Below are 15,401 nucleotides of genomic sequence, written 5' to 3'. Positions count from 1 at the left end.
GAACATTTCACCTCTGAGAACATATTGCAACACAAGGACCAGCTTTGAAAGTGCAAGATTTAGAGCAAAGCACCTCATGCTACTTATCTATATGTATATGACCCCGCGGCTCTTCCAATCGGCATAACAAAAATACGACTGCAGAGTCACGACATGGGTAACGGGTGACGCTGATGAAGGTCATCTATCCATCGTCCCGCCAACTCTAATGAAGCGCAGCTGAAATAAACAGCATGTCTGTCACTCCCTCGACTGAATACCCGTATTCTCAGGGCAACTTCTCTTTGTCGACAATGGTGGACAGCGGAAGGTCATCCGTGATGTTTGGATGCAAAAAAGAGGAGTAGAGGAGTAGGCGAAGAAAGTGAAAGTACGAAATTTCTATTTGGTTTCCTAGCGAAATCCACTGATATTCCTGCTTCAAAAGTGTCACATATCTCCCTCTAGCTCTCCAAGGATGGCAACTGTCGATATGGGATTGTTGGAGTCTCCATTACTGTCGTTTGCGCAAGATGGCGATGAGGCATTTTCAGACTACAGGCACGCAGTTCCTGTGCACACGCTTCTTCTCCGGACATCTGCTGCTTCAGATTCAAAACTCCCTTTCCCTCGATTACCGTAGGATGATGGCGATGGCGAGATACCTGAACCATCCTGATACGTGTGACGTGCTTGAGGCTCTCAGTCTGGGCCATCCCTGTCACAGCTCATTACTTTCTTCCTTTTTTCCTTCTCCTCATTTTCGTTGTCCCTCATTTGACGGCCTTTCTCTCTTCCCCTCCTTCAATTCGACGCGACCCATCTTCACACGCTTAATGACCATGGCCAAAATTCGTCATGTGCGGACAGTCTCCCATGTGAAGCGTCCACCTGAAGAAGTCAGTGATGGGAAACCTATATTCGAAAACTCATGTCAAGCTGGGAACGTTCACCGGACCCATGTCCCCCAAACTGCCACCGGTAGTAATCGGCTGGAGATTCAAAGAATCGGCTCTTCACTCGTACTCATGGTGCCGATTGAAAATATCCCAAATCTTGCTTGCGGCAAGTCCTTCTACTCTCGGAGGCGTTCCTGATCGATAATGCATACACAGTCCAATCTTTCTCTCGCTCTACGCCCCTGCGTTTTTCCGAGCTCTTTTCCTGCAAATCCAGCTGCACGTTCAGCGATACTGCTTCTCACCAAAAGTCTCCCCAACCATATTTCCACCCCTCGTTCTATCTATATTCCGACATGAGGGGTATCTCTCGCATGGGCCCTCCTCCGTTAATCTAGCTGTAGCTTAGGGCATTAGGGAGGTGGGGTGCCAATGACAGTATCGGAGAGTGGTCTAGGAATGATGGATGAAACGAAAGTTTCCCAGTGTCGTTGCCGAAGTTGCCACAGAGGGCAGGGGAGAATGTACATCGTTGAGAGAAAAGAACAATGGGGTGAAGGAAAAATCGTTGGGAAAAGGCCAGAAGTTGAATCAAGAACAACGCATCTGCGGGCTCGCCGGGCGATTGGTGATTATTCCCCAGGCTCTCAAAGGACCGTTCGTCATCCCATACTGTTGGAGCGGAGTTGTTCTGAAGAAGGTGATGGGGGAGAGGGGGGCAGTCCACATGGTTCGTTGTTCGGTATGGAATCGAATCGCGGGCTGAGTCTGAAACGACCTCATCGTCATTCTGTCACATAGCCTTCAACATAAATTCTTTCCCCCACGAACAAACCGGTTGGGCCGCTCAAATCAAGAACTACCGCGGTGTTCCCCTTGTCAATGGCCAACTCCCCCAACACGTTCAGGCGACGAGAGAAGGAAAGCGGTGGTTGAAGGCTATCACCACGTTATTTGAAGGAGAAACCAGCAGTAGAAAACTGCAAACGTTGGATCCAACAGGTCTTCCGACGCTACACTACTCGGATCAAAACCTCCGGTTGTCCCACTACCACCCACCCCTGTTGATTCGACAAGCACTCTTTGCCCACCTACACCACCCGCGAGCAAGAAGAACGGAAGCCATCCCCTCTTATCACTCCTTCAGAGCCAGTCAGCGTACCATCATCGCGATTCTCCCACTCGCCACTTCCCGAAACGCCAGGTTCAAGCGCAGACCATCTATCGCCATCACACATCGATCTTCCGTATTCAGATCAGGAACAGGCAGTGGTGGTTTACCATTGCCAAGATTGATGTCTGATCAACACCTTCACACCATCTCTCGAGGACGAAATGTTGGTTTAGATCGGTGAGACGATTCGTATGGCTGAAGGAATACAATTATGGGGGTGGTTTTTGTTTCAACGAGTTGGGAAGTCGGATGTATCTCAAATTGCTGGAGTTACGTATTTTTGGAACATTTTGGCTAAGTTTCGAGACGGTGATGACCTCCCTTGGGGTGTCGCTAGCCTTATCGCTCGTCGTAACAACGATGGAGTGAAATACGACCTTCGGTTTCCCAAGACTGGTGGTAGGGAGGAGATCGATATCTGTATCCGAAAACGCGTCGCCGAGGGAAAAAAAGGATTCAAAGCGACACTCGATGTGATAGCCACCCACCCATGGTATGGGGGTAAACAAACATATTGGAGGTTTTATATGTGGACGAAGGGCGATGGGGCCTGGTTACTGTGTTTCCTGACCTCTGTTATACCGACGCTTGCCCCAACTCCGCATAGTCGTTCCTTTATACTGGAGGTTCTGCGAAATGGAGCTTGGTGATGATGGCTTCGATTACCTTCATCACCGCCAATGTCTCCCATGGTCTTTACCGCCATCTTGTACGCGATAAAGTTTGATCCGCGTTCTACAATTGGCGCTGTGTCTTGGGTGATTGCAGTGGCCAAGTCGTCTCTCATCCGCATGATCAGTGAAGCTGGACATTTTGTTGGTCAAATTGAACGTGGAGAATGGTGTGTGGGTTTTGGGAATCGACGTTTTGACTGGTTTGCGGGTCGTGTGGGGAGCGGACCTAGTAATGATGAATGTAAGAATAGTCGGGAGAGGGTAATTCTATGGTTTCTGTTCACCTTATCGTCGCTTTTGTTAGGAAGGAGAGCATGGCATTGTTATACACGTAACACGATATAGTAACCTGTAACGTTTTACTTTTTTGATACTAAAAACTTTGGGTTTGAGGAATAATGGTTAATCGCGATGTCCGACGTTGCAAGGAAGAAAAAAATAGCCAGGCTCATGCAGGGAGACGCGCGAGACACCTCGGCGTTCATAGTCTCGTGCCACAATCAGAAAAATCTAGAATGGGGAGATGAACGCACACGATTGGAACTCCCTCGCATCCAGACCAGCCTATGACAGGTTACTGTATCATTCTGCATAACACGATCATACAGGTGACGAATGTACTGGTTGGCATTCTGAATCATGTTCGTCTTCCAAGTAGACTACCTTACCCATCACCTGCTTCCTCTGCATTGACTGAGCCACCTTTCCTAGCAAATAAGTTTTCCATGTCTGACAAGATATTAGACAAATCCCGGTAGTAGATGACTAGTGGAACAGCTACCTTTTTCCAATCCAACCGAGCGACTTCATGTGTCCAGTGTTCAATTTCAGTCGATTCCAAAGCTTTCATGATCCTTTGTGGATAAATCGACACACCAAAGCCCTGGAGTGCAAGAAGCTTGCAAAGAAGCTCCCCTTCGGTTGCGTCGATATATTTGACCTCCCATCTGGATGGAATCGCGATGCCACTATTAGAAGGCAGCACTCGGATCATCTTGCGATCAGGGCCCACAAACGGCTCTACTGCCCTTACCAACGAAACAGTTTCTGCAATGAGAGAGCAGTCTCGGGAGCGACAGATGGATAAATAGCATGCGACAAGCATGTCTTTTACAGCTTTTTCCAGATTGTTGCTAAGGTGGCTAGGGAATGTCACGCAGAAACCACGAAAGAAAGACTTGCACTTGGTGAAAAAACCCTGAAGGCAGTTACGAGAGCGTTTATCGGATATCTAAAAAACTGTCATTGGTCGTTCGTCACCCTCAAAGTAGATCACCGAGAATACCTTCAACAACCTTCGATAAGCTCTGTAGAACATGCCTATTTGCATTCGCACTGCTGCTATATGGTCTCGCTGGACGCAGGCTAGATGTGAGAATCGCAATACCACCGGGACCAATAGTGAAGGTACGTACACCATAAGTTTCGGGTTTTTTAACCTTGAAATTGAGTGCGTGATCTGACTTTGTTCTGTAATGCCTATTTGTATGTAGCATGAAGTTCAGCCTTGGCTCTTACCAGTACCACCCGGCTGATGGTGTAGTGCAGTACATACCAGTGAAGTATTGTAGTGAGGTACAGATGGGGATCGAATACACTGAGAGCTGCTGTGACCTGGTCATTGACAGCGATAGTTGTCCAATTGTCGTCTAGATACTTCCAAACGTTGAGTGAACCGAGATCGCCATCATCGACCCTATCTATTTGTTGGCCGTGAATTGGGGGGCTTTGCATAGACCAATGCTTGTCTTCAACACAATAACGGGAAAGCATTCGAATTCGGCACGGAATGAGTAATTGTAACCACTCCTGGGAGGAAAGCTTTGTCCCCACGTAGTACACGCCTGCACGTTGTGCATCAAGGAGAAACTCGGAAAAGGACGCATGCAGAACAACTATCCCCTCCGTTTTGGAGGAAGGGATGGCGAGAATCGAATGTAAGCCGGACAGGAGGGCTGCAGCCTCGCCTTGGCTCAGTTGGCTCAGTTGTTCGAGAGCCCATAAGCTTTGAAAAGCGGCTAGAGGCGAGCCATCTAACTGAAACTTGTTGAAGGGTCGGAAGTCGTCTTCCTCATAAAAAGGGCTCACGATCAACCGCAAAATCTCCTGAAGTTTCCCGCCAAATCCATAGCCACAGTATTGTAAGATCTGAGAATATAGCAGATCCAGTTCGGGGTAGGGAGACGAAGAATTCACCAATCTTTTTGCGTGAAGTATAATGTCCAACCGTAGCACGGGTGTTGCGGGCTCTTTTCCTGTGTCGATATACTTCGTTGTGGTGGTTGCAAATATGAACTGTCCAGTGGCTTTGGATACCAACTGGTCTATCACGTAGTCACCAGGCCACGAGGCCTGTGGACTGGGTAAGGTATTCCAGTGCTCCTCCCGAATGCGAGCAAATTCACGGCAAAGATATCGTTTTATATCATCCCGAACGGACTCTGCGAAATCACCCAATGCCAAGCGGGAAGGATGTGGAATAAAGGATTCGTGAGAGAAGATGTGAGAGATATGTCGTTCCGGTCGGCTGAGTATGAGAAAGTCGAGGGGAAGAGTGGGGGTCGCATTTTGAATCATCCGGAGCAGTCTCTTCTGAGAGTTCACATCGATGCATTCGTCGACGCCATCAATGATGACAAGTCGTGGAAGTTGATCCCAGGCTACCCTAGCACATGGTTCTTGTATCAACATTCTAAACTGATCCTCCAAACCTTTATGCCAAATCCCAGGCGTTGAGCGGACGACGTGGTCGATGAGAGGTGCGATAAGGGGTTTAAGGGCTTTGCAAGTCGCAAGCTGATGGGCAATGGTAGCGACAAATGGATCAAGCTTATCCCGACTGGAATCGTTCCTTGAAAAAAAGAATGCCGCTGCTAGTTGTCCGGTTTGGGTGTACTTTTCGGAAAGGGCCTGTGCAATTGCAGACTTCCCTACTCCAGCAGCACCATTGACCCAGTATACTCTGCTGCTCTTCGAGTCATCCTCGCACCAATGGGTCAATTTCCCGATAATCTCTTCCCGAGTGCCAAGTAGAACGTTGGGCTGAGGGTAACGAGCTTCTGCATCATGAAGAGCGTTAAAGGCGACCCGGCTGGATAAATTTGAAAGGCCTGACTCTGGCAAAAGAGAACGGTCATTGTCATCCCGATGGGTTAACGTAGGGTCGCCGTACCGGTTCCAGAGAAATGTTGATGGTAGAAGTTGTCCCCAACCTGCGTCGAAAAAGTATTGCCGTTTCCTGGACTATCATTGACGACACTGTCGTTTACTCGGAAGTTTGTGTTTCGTTTGAAGCCCATGGCTTCATGTGAACTTTGAAGGGACGAATGAAGTGCTAGACCATCGGAACAAAATTCTCAAAATGGTATCACCGGCCGGCCCTGAACGTCGTGGAATGACCACCACTGCGCGCAGCTGAAATGAACATCAGCAAGGTATGTATGCCACTCCTCGATTACCGACCGATTTTGAATATTCGTATCACAGAAATGAGTACTTATTCTGTCGAAAGTGCGCTAATGATGGTGGGCAGCGGCAGGTTTTGCGTGATGAAAAGGAGGAGCAGGCGAAGAAAGTAAAACGTACGATGCTTCTACTTGGTTCCTCAGCGAGACCGACTGATATCTCTACTTCAAAAGGGTTACACATACAGCTTTCCAAGGACAACTGGGAGGTGCATCAAGATATTATACAGGAATGTTGAAGTCGCACTGTCGTTTGCGCGAGATGGCGATGAGGCCTCCGGTCAGGCTATGCGGCGAGATGCTGTTACTGATCCCAGAACCTGGATCACATCATCCATCATCCATCCGAGATCAACGTCTCATTCCTTTCTTCATTCCTTTCCTTCTCCTCGTTTTGGTCCCCCCTCATTTGACAGCCTTTCTCTCTTCCCCTCCTTCAATTTGATACGAATCTTCACTCGTTTAATGACCATGACCAAAAATTCGTCGTCATGTGCGCAGTCACCCGAAGAAGTAATCGAAGGGACACCTACATTCGACAGTTCAGGTCAAGCTGTGAACATTTGAACACCAAGCCAGTAGGGCCGGTGACTACGCCAAGAACATAGTGTCATCACTCCTCCATCCACCATAGCGCTAGCTGGCTATTGCTTTAATCGGAGGTGCGTTACTCGTGCTTGCTTCAGAAACCTTAGGCTCAAGCTGGACCTGTTTATCAGGTTGTGTGTTCTGGATGATAAAGAAAAGGCGAAGTCAGAAGGCTACCGGATGTCAGCGCTACTATTCAACTGGTTCGTTGTTCGGTATGGAATCGCGGGCTGAGTCTGAAACAGACTCCTCGTCATTCGGTGGACATACGGCCAGAAGCCCAATAAAGACAAACCCTTTCCCCACGAACAAACCGATTGGGCCCCTCAAATCAAGAACTACCACGTTGTCCCCCTTGTCAATGGCCAACTCCCCCAACACGTTCAGGCGGCGAAAGAAGGAAAGCGATGGTTGAAGTCTCTATCGCGCCGTGATTTGAATGAGAAACCGGCAGTAGAAACTCCACCTCCGTCTTATGTCATTGCAAACGTTGGATCCAACAGGCCTTTCGACGCTACCTTAGTCAAATGAGAACCACCGGTTGCCCCACTACTGCCCACCCCTGCTGATTCGACAATCACTCTTTGCCCACCTATACCACCCGCAAGCGTGAAGAAACGAAAGCCATCCCTCTTACCACAGTCGCTCAGCGTACTATCATCGCGATCTTCCCACTCACGACCTCCCAAAATGTTAGGTTCAAGTGCAGAGCCTCTATCCACTCCCGCACGCAACTCTTCTTTCAGCCACCAACAGAAATCTCCCTCGACCGTACGAATGTCCTCCGCCACCAAACATCTATCTTCCGTATTCAAATCAGGAATGGGCAGTGATGGTTTACCTTTGCCACGACTGATGTCTGTGGAGGACGAGATGTTGGTTCAGATCGGTGAAATGATTCGCATGGTTGAGGAATACAACGATGGGTTCAAGGAGTTGGGGAGTCAGATGCACCTCAATTCTGTTTGATGTAGAGACGATCGGCAATGACATCGAGAAGAAACCTTCTCAAATCTATCCAAGCGTCTTCAAAGCTTCGGTGATAAGGAAATTTACCGACACCTCCCCGACCCGTTCGTCCCGTCTTATCCTTCATTTGTGGTTTCATGAACGAACTCTTCCGTTCTTTTTCGTTCCGTTACTCTACGATCTTACCCCCACTTTATCTTCCGACTATTTATTATGGTGTTTTTTTGATGCTGCACCACGGTCTTTGATTTATCATTTCAACTTCTAGTGTCGAGACATTCTTTTCTCTATTTATTTGAGGGGCTGAACCCCTCGTTGGTGTTGTATATACAGATACTACTCGGGAGAATTGTGTTACCTACGTATCGTGCTTCCGTTGTGAACCCACTTCGTTACTCTATTTGGCTCGGAAGAACCCTGTGGTGGTTCTTTGAACATGTCTATTTCTTGGTGTCCGACATGTATAGAGAGCTACTTATCCATTGACAAAACGAGTGAAGAAAGGTCGTTACAGATAAAGGACATAAGATTGTGAAAGACAAAAAATGAGACTCATGACAGCCTGGACGAAGGGGTCTCAAGTCGTACCTTGGACGAGGGTGAGTCGCCCTCTGCAGCTAAAGGGTAACAGGAACAGGAGGACCCTTAACCTCATCGGATTCTCAGCAGTAATAGCTCCGCATAACTACTCCTAGAAGCACTTGGAACGGCTCGAGCTTCGGCGGATACTACTTCGCGAAACTTGTATACTAAGTTTCTGTCGTTGTAACGAGGAGCATCTGGGGGCCCTGGACGGTGCGTTTGCAACTTTCGTACGCCAACAACATCTTCGAGCCGGAGGATAGAACTGTTAACTATGGCATTCTGCCAGTGGTTGCCCAATTTCCCTTCGCGCACAACATCTTTGGGTCCCCTGCATCTATTATCGGCACTCGCAGGAATATGAGACCAAGTCCAATCGAACTTATCGAAGAGAAGGGCCATGTGTCTTGGCAGGTCGACATGCTTCCTGTATCATTTGTGCATAACTGTCGGAGCAACTATACAGGTGGCGAAAGCACCGAATGGCATTCTGAATCATGTTCGTCTTCCAAATAGACTACCTTACCCATCACCCGCTTCCTCTGCATTGACTGAGCCACCTTTCCTAGCAAATAAGTTTTCCATGTCTGACAAGATATTAGACAAATCCCGGTAGTAGATGACTAGTGGAACAGCTACCTTTTTCCAATCCAACCGAGCGACTTCATGTGTCCAGTGTTCAATATCAGTCGAACCCAAAGCTTTCATGATTCTTTGTGAATTAACCGACGAATTGAAGCAAGGGAGTTCAAGAAGCTTGCGAAGAAGCTGCCCTTCGGTTGCGTCGATGTATTTGACCTCCCATCTGGATGGGATCGCGACACCATTATTAGAAGGTAGGACTCGGATTATCCACTTGCGAACAGGGTAGCGGCCCTGTACTGTCGTTGAGAAGGAGTATTCCATGAGGTGGTATGGGAGGCGGGATATGGATAAATGGCATACGACGAGCATGTATTTTACAGCTTCTTCCAGAGTGTCACTAATGTGACTAGGGAATGACACGTAGAAACCGCGAAAGAAAGACTTGCACCTGGTGAAGAAATCCTGAAGGCAGCTACGAGAGCGTTTATCGGATATCTAAAACTGTCATTGGACATCCGTCACCCTCAAAGTAGATCATCGAGAATACCTTCAACACCTTCAACTTTCGATAAGCACCGTAGAACATGCTTATTTGCATTTGCACTGCTATTATATAGTCTTCCTGGATGCAGGCCAGATGTGAGAATTGCAATACCACCGGGACCAATACTGAAGTACGTACGTCGTGGGTGTAAGTTTCGAGTCCCCTTTGGACCGTGAAAAGTCCGAAAAAGCCTTCTTTGTAACCCCTATTTGTGTGTAGCATGAAGTTCAGCCTTGGCTCTACTGGTACCACCCTGATGATATAGTGGAGCACATACCAATAAATTATTGTAGTGAGGTATAAATGAGGATCGAATACATTGAGAGCCGCTGTGATCTGGTCATTGGCAGCGATAGTTGTCCAATTTTCGTATAGAAACCTCCAAACGTTGAGTGAACCGAGATCGACATCGTCACCCCCATAAATTCGGGGGCTTTGGATAGACCAATGATTATATTCAACACAATAACGGGAAAGCATTCGAATTTGGTATGGAATGAGTACTTGCATCCACTCCTGGGAGGAAAGCTTTGTCCCCACGTGGTACACACCCGCGCGTTGTGTGTCGAGGAGAAACTCGGAAAAGGACGCATGCAAAACAACTATCTTTTCTGTTTTGGATGAAGGGATGGCGAGAATCGAATGTAAACCAGATAAGAGGGCAGCGGCCTCGCCTTGGCTCAGTTCCAGAAGTTGTTCGAGAGCACATAAGCTTTGCAAAGCTGGAGGCGAGTCATCGAACCGAAAGGGATCTTGCAAGTCGCCTTCCTTATCAAAAGGACTCACGATCAACCGCAAAACCTCCAGGAGCTTCCTGCCTTCATAGCCACAGTATTTTAGGATCTGAGAATATAGCAGATCCAGGTCGGGGTAGGGAGATGGAGAGTTCGCCACTCTTTTCGCACGAAGTATAACGTCCAACCGCAGCACGGGTGTTACGGGCAGTTTTCCCGTGTCGATATACTTCGTTGTGGTGGTTGCAAATATGAACTGTCCGGTGGCTTTGGATACCAGCTGGTCAATCACGGAGTCACCAGGCCACGAAGCCTGTGATGAGATGTCTAGGGTGTGCCGATGCTCCTCCCGGATGCGAGCGAATGCACCGCAAAGATATAGTTTTATATCAGCCCGAACGGACTCGGCAAAATCACCCAATGCCAAGCAGGAAGGATGTGGAATAAAGGATTCGTGAGAGAAGATGCGAGAGATATGCAGCTCTGGTCGGCTGAATATGAGGAAGTTAAGGGGAAGAGTGGGAGTCACGTTTTGAATCATCTGGAGCAGTCTCTTCTGAGACTCCACATCGATGCATTCGTCGACGCCATCGATGATGACAAGTCGTGGAAGTTGAGCCCAATACCTTGGGTCTACCTGAGCACACGGTTCTTGTATCAACATTTTGAACTGATCCTCCAGAGTTTTATGCAGGATCCCAGGCGTTGAGCGGATGACGTGGTCGATGAGAGGTGCGATGAGGGGTTTAAGGGCTTTGCAAGTCGCAAGCTGATGGGCAATGGTATCGACAAATGGATCAAGGTTATCCCGACTGGAATCGTTCCTTGAAAAAAAGAATTCGGCAGCTAGTTGTCCGGTTTGGGTGTACTTTTCGCAAAGTGCTTGTGCAATCGCAGACTTCCCTACTCCAGCAGCACCATTGACCCAATACACTCTGCTGCTCTTCGAGTCATCCTCGCACCAACTACTCAGTATCTGTATGATCTCTTGCCGAGTACCAGCTAAAACGTTGGGCTGAGGGTAACGAGCTTCTGCATCATGAAGAGCATTGAAGGCGACCCGGCTGGATAAATTTGAAAGGCCTGGCTCTGGCGAAAGAGAACGCGATTCGAATATTGTTTATCATCATCCCGATGTGTTAACGTAGGGTCGACGCACCAGTTCCAGAGAAATGTTGATGGTAGTTGTTCCCAACGTGCGTTGAAAAGGTATTGCCGTTTCCTGGACTATCGTTGACGACACTGCCGTCTATTTGGAAGTTTCTGTTTCGTTTGAAGCCCATGGCTTCATGTGAAGGAACGTAAGAGGGGGAAAGAGTGTCGGAAAGCTGGACAGAGTGTTAGTTTATGGGCGAGCTGTTGCACGAGCTATACAATTTCCACGTGCACGAGTAGACAGGTGAAGCGCCGAACGTTTGACCATCCGAGAAGAACATATCGCAACGCAAGAACAAGCTTTGAAAGGGCAAGATTTACAAAGCAAAGCAAAGCACCTCATGCTAGATGCGCGCACTACACAAATCGAAATGCAACCCTTCTTGAATGATCATGAAGTCCTAATCGGCATAACGACTGAACCATCGGAACGTCCGGGCCGGTGCCAATTATGATGGCAACCGATACTTACTTAGTCTTGTGGGATTCTACGAAATATTGGCGTTGTATCTCTGATCCACATGATGAGTGAGGCTGGACGTCTTGTTGGTCAAATCGAAGAGAATGGCGTTGGTTTTTTTGGGAATCGACATTTTGATTGGTTTGCCGGTCGATAGATAGATACAAGATAGATAGATTACACGGTATGGTCCCACAAGGGAACCACCGTGTGGGGAATTGCCCCGGTAACGATGAATGTAATAATGGTCGGGAGAGGGCGATTCTATGGTTTCTGTTCACCATAACTGTTCGGAAGGAGAATATTGCATTGTTGTAGACGATACAGTAAGCTGTAGTGTTTACTTCTTTGAAAATTGACACGAAGGAACTTTGGGCTTGAGGAATAATGGGACGTTCAGGAAGTTTTTGGTTCAGAATTAATGAAAGAAGAAAAAAATGCGGGGAGACGCGCGAGATACCTCGGCGTTCATAGTCTCGTGCCACAATCAGAATTTCTAAACTGGGGAGACATGAAACGCACACGATTGGAACCTTGCGTCCGGATGAGTGTATGACAGGTTTCTATGTCATTATGCATAACGCGATTATACAGGCGACGAATGTACCGATTGGCATTCTGGGTCAGATTCATCGTCTGAGAGGACTACCTTACTTACCACCCCCTTCCACTGTATTGGCCGAGCCAGCTTTCCAAGCAAATATGTTTTCCATGTCTAACAAGATATTAGACGAATCGGGATAATAGATGGCTGCATAAATCACCTTTCTCCAATCTAACCGGGCTACTTTATAGGTCCAGTCTTCAGTTTCAGTCGACCCTAAAGCTTTCGTAATCCTGGAGTCAATATCCGAGAAATCGTAGTGATTGCCATGAAGGAGTTTAAGAAGCTTGCGAAGAAGCCGCCCTTCGGTTGCTTCAATGTATTTGACCTCCCATCTGGCTGGAATTTCGACATCATTGTTAGAAGGCAGGACTCGGATCATCCACTTGGGATCAGAGTAGCGGAGAATTGGCTTAAAATGTGGTACGAACGAGAGAGCTCTTATAGTGGGAAAGTCGCAGTTGAGGCGGGAGATGGAAAACTGGCATGCGAAGAGGATATATTTTACAGCCTCGTCCGGAGCGCCCCTCGTGTTCCAGCCTTGACTAGGGAATGACACGTAGAAACCGCGGAAGAAAGACTTGCACCTGGTGAAGAAATCCTGGAGGCAACAGGATTTATCGGATACCTAAAACTGGCATCATCAGTCATCCGCCACCCTCATAAATAATCAAGGAATATACCTTCAATAACTTTCGATAAACACTGTAGAACATGCTTATTTGGATATGCACTGCTGTTGTATAGTGTCGCCAGCACAAGTTCTGAAGTGAGAATTGCGACACCATGAAATTCATTTCTGCTGGTAGAAACTCGTAATTACTGTTTGTGTGTAGCACATTCAGCCTAGCTCTCGCCACCTGATGGTATGGTGGGTACATACCAGTGAAGTATTGCAGCGAGGTACAGATGTGGGTCAAATGCATTGAGAGCGGCTGCGATCCGATCGTTGATAGCGATAGCTGTCCAGTCATTGAATAGACACTGCCAAACATTGAGTGAACCAAGATCGCCATCGTCAACTCCATCAATTGGTTGGCCAAGAATTCGGGGGCTTTGCACAGACCAACGATTGGATTCGACACAATAACGGGAAAGCGTTTGAATTTGGGATGGAACGAGTAACTGGATCCACTCCTGGGGTGAAAGCCTTGTCCCCACGTGGTACACACCTGCACGTTGTGCATCGAGGAGAAACTCGGAAAAGGACGCATGCAAAACAACTATCTTTTCTGTTTTGGACGAAGGAATGGCGAGGATCGAATGTAAGCCAGACAAGAGGGCTGCGGCTTCGCCTTGGCTCAATTCCAGAAGTTGTTCGAGAGCCCATAAGCTTTGCAAAGCTGGAGGCGAGTTATCTAACCGAAAGGGCGACTGCAAGTTGCCTCGCCTATCAAAAGGACTCACTATCAACCGCAAAATGCCCTGAAGCTTCCTGCATTCATTGACACAGTATTGTAAGATCTGAAAATATAGCAGGTCCAGGTCGGGGTAGGGAGATGAAGAATTCGCCACTCTTTTCGCATGAAGTATAACATCCAACCGCTGCATGGGTGTTACGGGCAGTTTTCCCGTGTCAATATACTTCGTTACAGTGGTTGCATAGATGAACTGTCCAGTGGCTTTGGATACCAACTGGTCAATCACGGGGTCACCAGGCCATGAAGCCTGCAGTGAGCTATTTAGGGTGCGCCGATGCTCCTTCCGGATGCGAGCAAATTCATGGCAAAGATATCGTTTGATATCAGCCCGAACCGACTCGGCGAAATCACCCAAGGCTAAGCGGGAAGGACTTGGAGTGAAAGATCCGAGAGAGAATGTGTCAGAGATATGTGGTTCCGGTCTGCTGAGTACGAGAAAGTTGAGAGGAAGAGTGGGTGTCGCGTTTTGAATCATCTGGAGCAGTCTCTTCTGAGACTCCACATCGATGCATTCGTCGACGCAATCGATAACGACAAGCCGTGGAAGTTGAGCCCAATACTTTGGGTCTACCTGAGCACACGGTTCTTGTATTAACATTTTGAACTGATCCTCCAGATTTTTATGCAGGATCCCAGGCGTTGAGCGGATGGCGCGGTCAATGAGGGGTGCGATGAGGGGTTTAAGGGCTTTGCAAGTCGCAAGCTGATGGGCAATGGTAGCGACAAATGGATCAAGGTTATCCCGACTGGAATCGTTCCTCGAAAAAAAGAATACGGCTGCTAGTTTTCCGGTTTGGGTGTACTTTTCGCAAAGTGCTTGTGCAATCGCAGACTTCCCTACTCCAGCAGCACCATTGACCCAATACACTCTGCTGCTCTTCGAGTCATCCTCGCACCAAGTACTTAGTATCTGGATGATCTCTTCCCGAGTAGCAGGTAAAACGTTGGGCTGGGGGTAACGAGCTTCTGCATCATGAAGAGCGCTGAAAGCGACCCAGCTCGACAATTTTGAAAGGCCTGACTCTGTCAAAAGAGAACGCGATTCGAATATTGGTCATTATCATCCCGATGGGTGAACGTATTGTGAACGTAGGGTCGACGCACCAATTCCAGAGAAATGTTGATGGTAGTTGAAGTCCCCAACGTGCGTCGAAATAGTATTGTCGTTTCCCGGACTATCGTTGACGACACTGTGGTTTAATTGAAAGTTTGTGTTTCCCTTGAAGCTCATACCTCCATGTGAAGGGACGAAAGAGGGAGAAAGAGTATCACAAATTCTTCCACGAGCTATTCAACGAGGCTGTGCGAATCCCCCAAATAACGTTGGCCACGAAGCCATACGAGTGAAGCGCCGAACGTTTCACCATCCGAGAACATACATAAAGCTGTGTTAAATCGTAGCACAAGAACAAGCTTTGAAAGTACAAATTTTACAAAGCAAAGCACCTTATGAACCCGCGCACTGCACAATCGAAATGCCACCCTTCTGACAGCAACGAAATATCTCCCAATCTCTCGAGGTCATGATGGTTGTAAAAGAATGGAAAAGGCCACGTTAGCGATGGGGTT

At 47.9% G+C, this 15,401-nt stretch overlaps 6 protein-coding genes across 8 annotated transcripts; 3 read left to right on the top strand and 3 right to left on the bottom strand.

Annotated features, from left to right (window-relative positions):
- Positions 1-457: 457 nt before the first annotated feature.
- E1B28_009330 (uncharacterized protein) lies at positions 458-622 on the top strand (the record flags this gene model as incomplete). The annotated part of the gene is made up of 1 exon (XM_043154216.1): positions 458-622. One exon carries the CDS (start codon positions 458-460, stop codon positions 620-622), a length of 165 nt encoding a protein of 54 aa, XP_043009506.1.
- Positions 623-1,400: 778 nt separating this feature from the next.
- Positions 1,401-2,233, top strand: E1B28_009329 (uncharacterized protein; the record flags this gene model as incomplete). Its single annotated transcript, XM_043154215.1, has 2 exons — positions 1,401-1,608; positions 1,680-2,233. 2 exons carry the CDS (start codon positions 1,401-1,403, stop codon positions 2,231-2,233), a joined length of 762 nt encoding a protein of 253 aa, XP_043009505.1.
- Positions 2,234-2,243: 10 nt separating this feature from the next.
- E1B28_009328 (uncharacterized protein) lies at positions 2,244-2,702 on the top strand (the record flags this gene model as incomplete). The annotated part of the gene is made up of 1 exon (XM_043154214.1): positions 2,244-2,702. The coding sequence occupies one exon, from the start codon at positions 2,244-2,246 to the stop codon at positions 2,700-2,702; it is 459 nt and encodes a 152-aa protein (XP_043009504.1).
- Positions 2,703-3,296: 594 nt separating this feature from the next.
- On the bottom strand, positions 3,297-6,025 carry E1B28_009327 (uncharacterized protein; the record flags this gene model as incomplete). Its single annotated transcript, XM_043154213.1, has 6 exons — positions 3,297-3,455; positions 3,508-3,957; positions 4,012-4,080; positions 4,142-4,205; positions 4,282-5,842; positions 5,899-6,025. The coding sequence occupies 6 exons, from the start codon at positions 6,023-6,025 to the stop codon at positions 3,327-3,329; spliced, it is 2,400 nt and encodes a 799-aa protein (XP_043009503.1). The 3' UTR covers positions 3,297-3,326.
- A 1,949-nt stretch (positions 6,026-7,974) lies between these two features.
- On the bottom strand, positions 7,975-11,555 carry E1B28_009326 (uncharacterized protein). Of its 2 annotated transcripts, none has more exons than XM_043154211.1 (7): positions 11,352-11,555; positions 9,736-11,281; positions 9,597-9,663; positions 9,462-9,536; positions 8,969-9,409; positions 8,336-8,916; positions 7,975-8,218 (listed from the first exon to the last, which is right to left on the bottom strand). In XM_043154211.1, the coding sequence occupies exons 1-6, from the start codon at positions 11,473-11,475 to the stop codon at positions 8,788-8,790; spliced, it is 2,382 nt and encodes a 793-aa protein (XP_043009501.1). In that variant the 5' UTR covers positions 11,476-11,555; the 3' UTR covers positions 7,975-8,218; positions 8,336-8,787. The 2 variants fall into 2 exon arrangements, with proteins under 2 accessions (XP_043009501.1, XP_043009502.1); XM_043154212.1 differs by lacking the exon at positions 7,975-8,218 and having other exon boundaries at positions 8,673-8,916; positions 8,969-9,210; positions 9,275-9,409.
- A 785-nt stretch (positions 11,556-12,340) lies between these two features.
- E1B28_009325 (uncharacterized protein) lies at positions 12,341-15,119 on the bottom strand. 2 transcript variants are annotated; one of them, XM_043154209.1, is made up of 5 exons: positions 14,937-15,119; positions 13,295-14,855; positions 13,095-13,233; positions 12,572-13,039; positions 12,341-12,522 (listed from the first exon to the last, which is right to left on the bottom strand). In XM_043154209.1, the coding sequence occupies exons 1-5, from the start codon at positions 15,061-15,063 to the stop codon at positions 12,394-12,396; spliced, it is 2,424 nt and encodes an 807-aa protein (XP_043009499.1). In that variant the 5' UTR covers positions 15,064-15,119; the 3' UTR covers positions 12,341-12,393. The 2 variants fall into 2 exon arrangements, with proteins under 2 accessions (XP_043009499.1, XP_043009500.1); XM_043154210.1 differs by having other exon boundaries at positions 12,361-12,522; positions 12,572-13,045.
- Positions 15,120-15,401: the final 282 nt, after the last annotated feature.

This window comes from Marasmius oreades, chromosome 5, assembly GCF_018924745.1.
Source record: "Marasmius oreades isolate 03SP1 chromosome 5, whole genome shotgun sequence".
Lineage (NCBI taxonomy): Eukaryota > Fungi > Basidiomycota > Agaricomycetes > Agaricales > Marasmiaceae > Marasmius > Marasmius oreades.
This window is presented reverse-complemented; position numbering and strand designations above follow the sequence as displayed.

Coding starts and splice junctions, on each gene's coding strand:
- E1B28_009326 (XM_043154211.1), bottom strand. CDS start 11,475: ATGGGCTTCAAACGAAACAGAAACTTCCAAATAGACGGCAGTGTCGTC. Junction 9,537..9,596: donor TCGAAACTTACACCCACGAC/GTACGTACTTCA, acceptor GCCTGCATCCAG/GAAGACTATATAATAGCAGT. Junction 8,917..8,968: donor CTCGGTTGGATTGGAAAAAG/GTAGCTGTTCCA, acceptor ATATCTTGTCAG/ACATGGAAAACTTATTTGCT.
- E1B28_009325 (XM_043154209.1), bottom strand. CDS start 15,063: ATGAGCTTCAAGGGAAACACAAACTTTCAATTAAACCACAGTGTCGTC. Junction 14,856..14,936: donor TCAACATTTCTCTGGAATTG/GTGCGTCGACCC, acceptor CTCTTTTGACAG/AGTCAGGCCTTTCAAAATTG. Junction 12,523..12,571: donor CCCGGTTAGATTGGAGAAAG/GTGATTTATGCA, acceptor ATATCTTGTTAG/ACATGGAAAACATATTTGCT.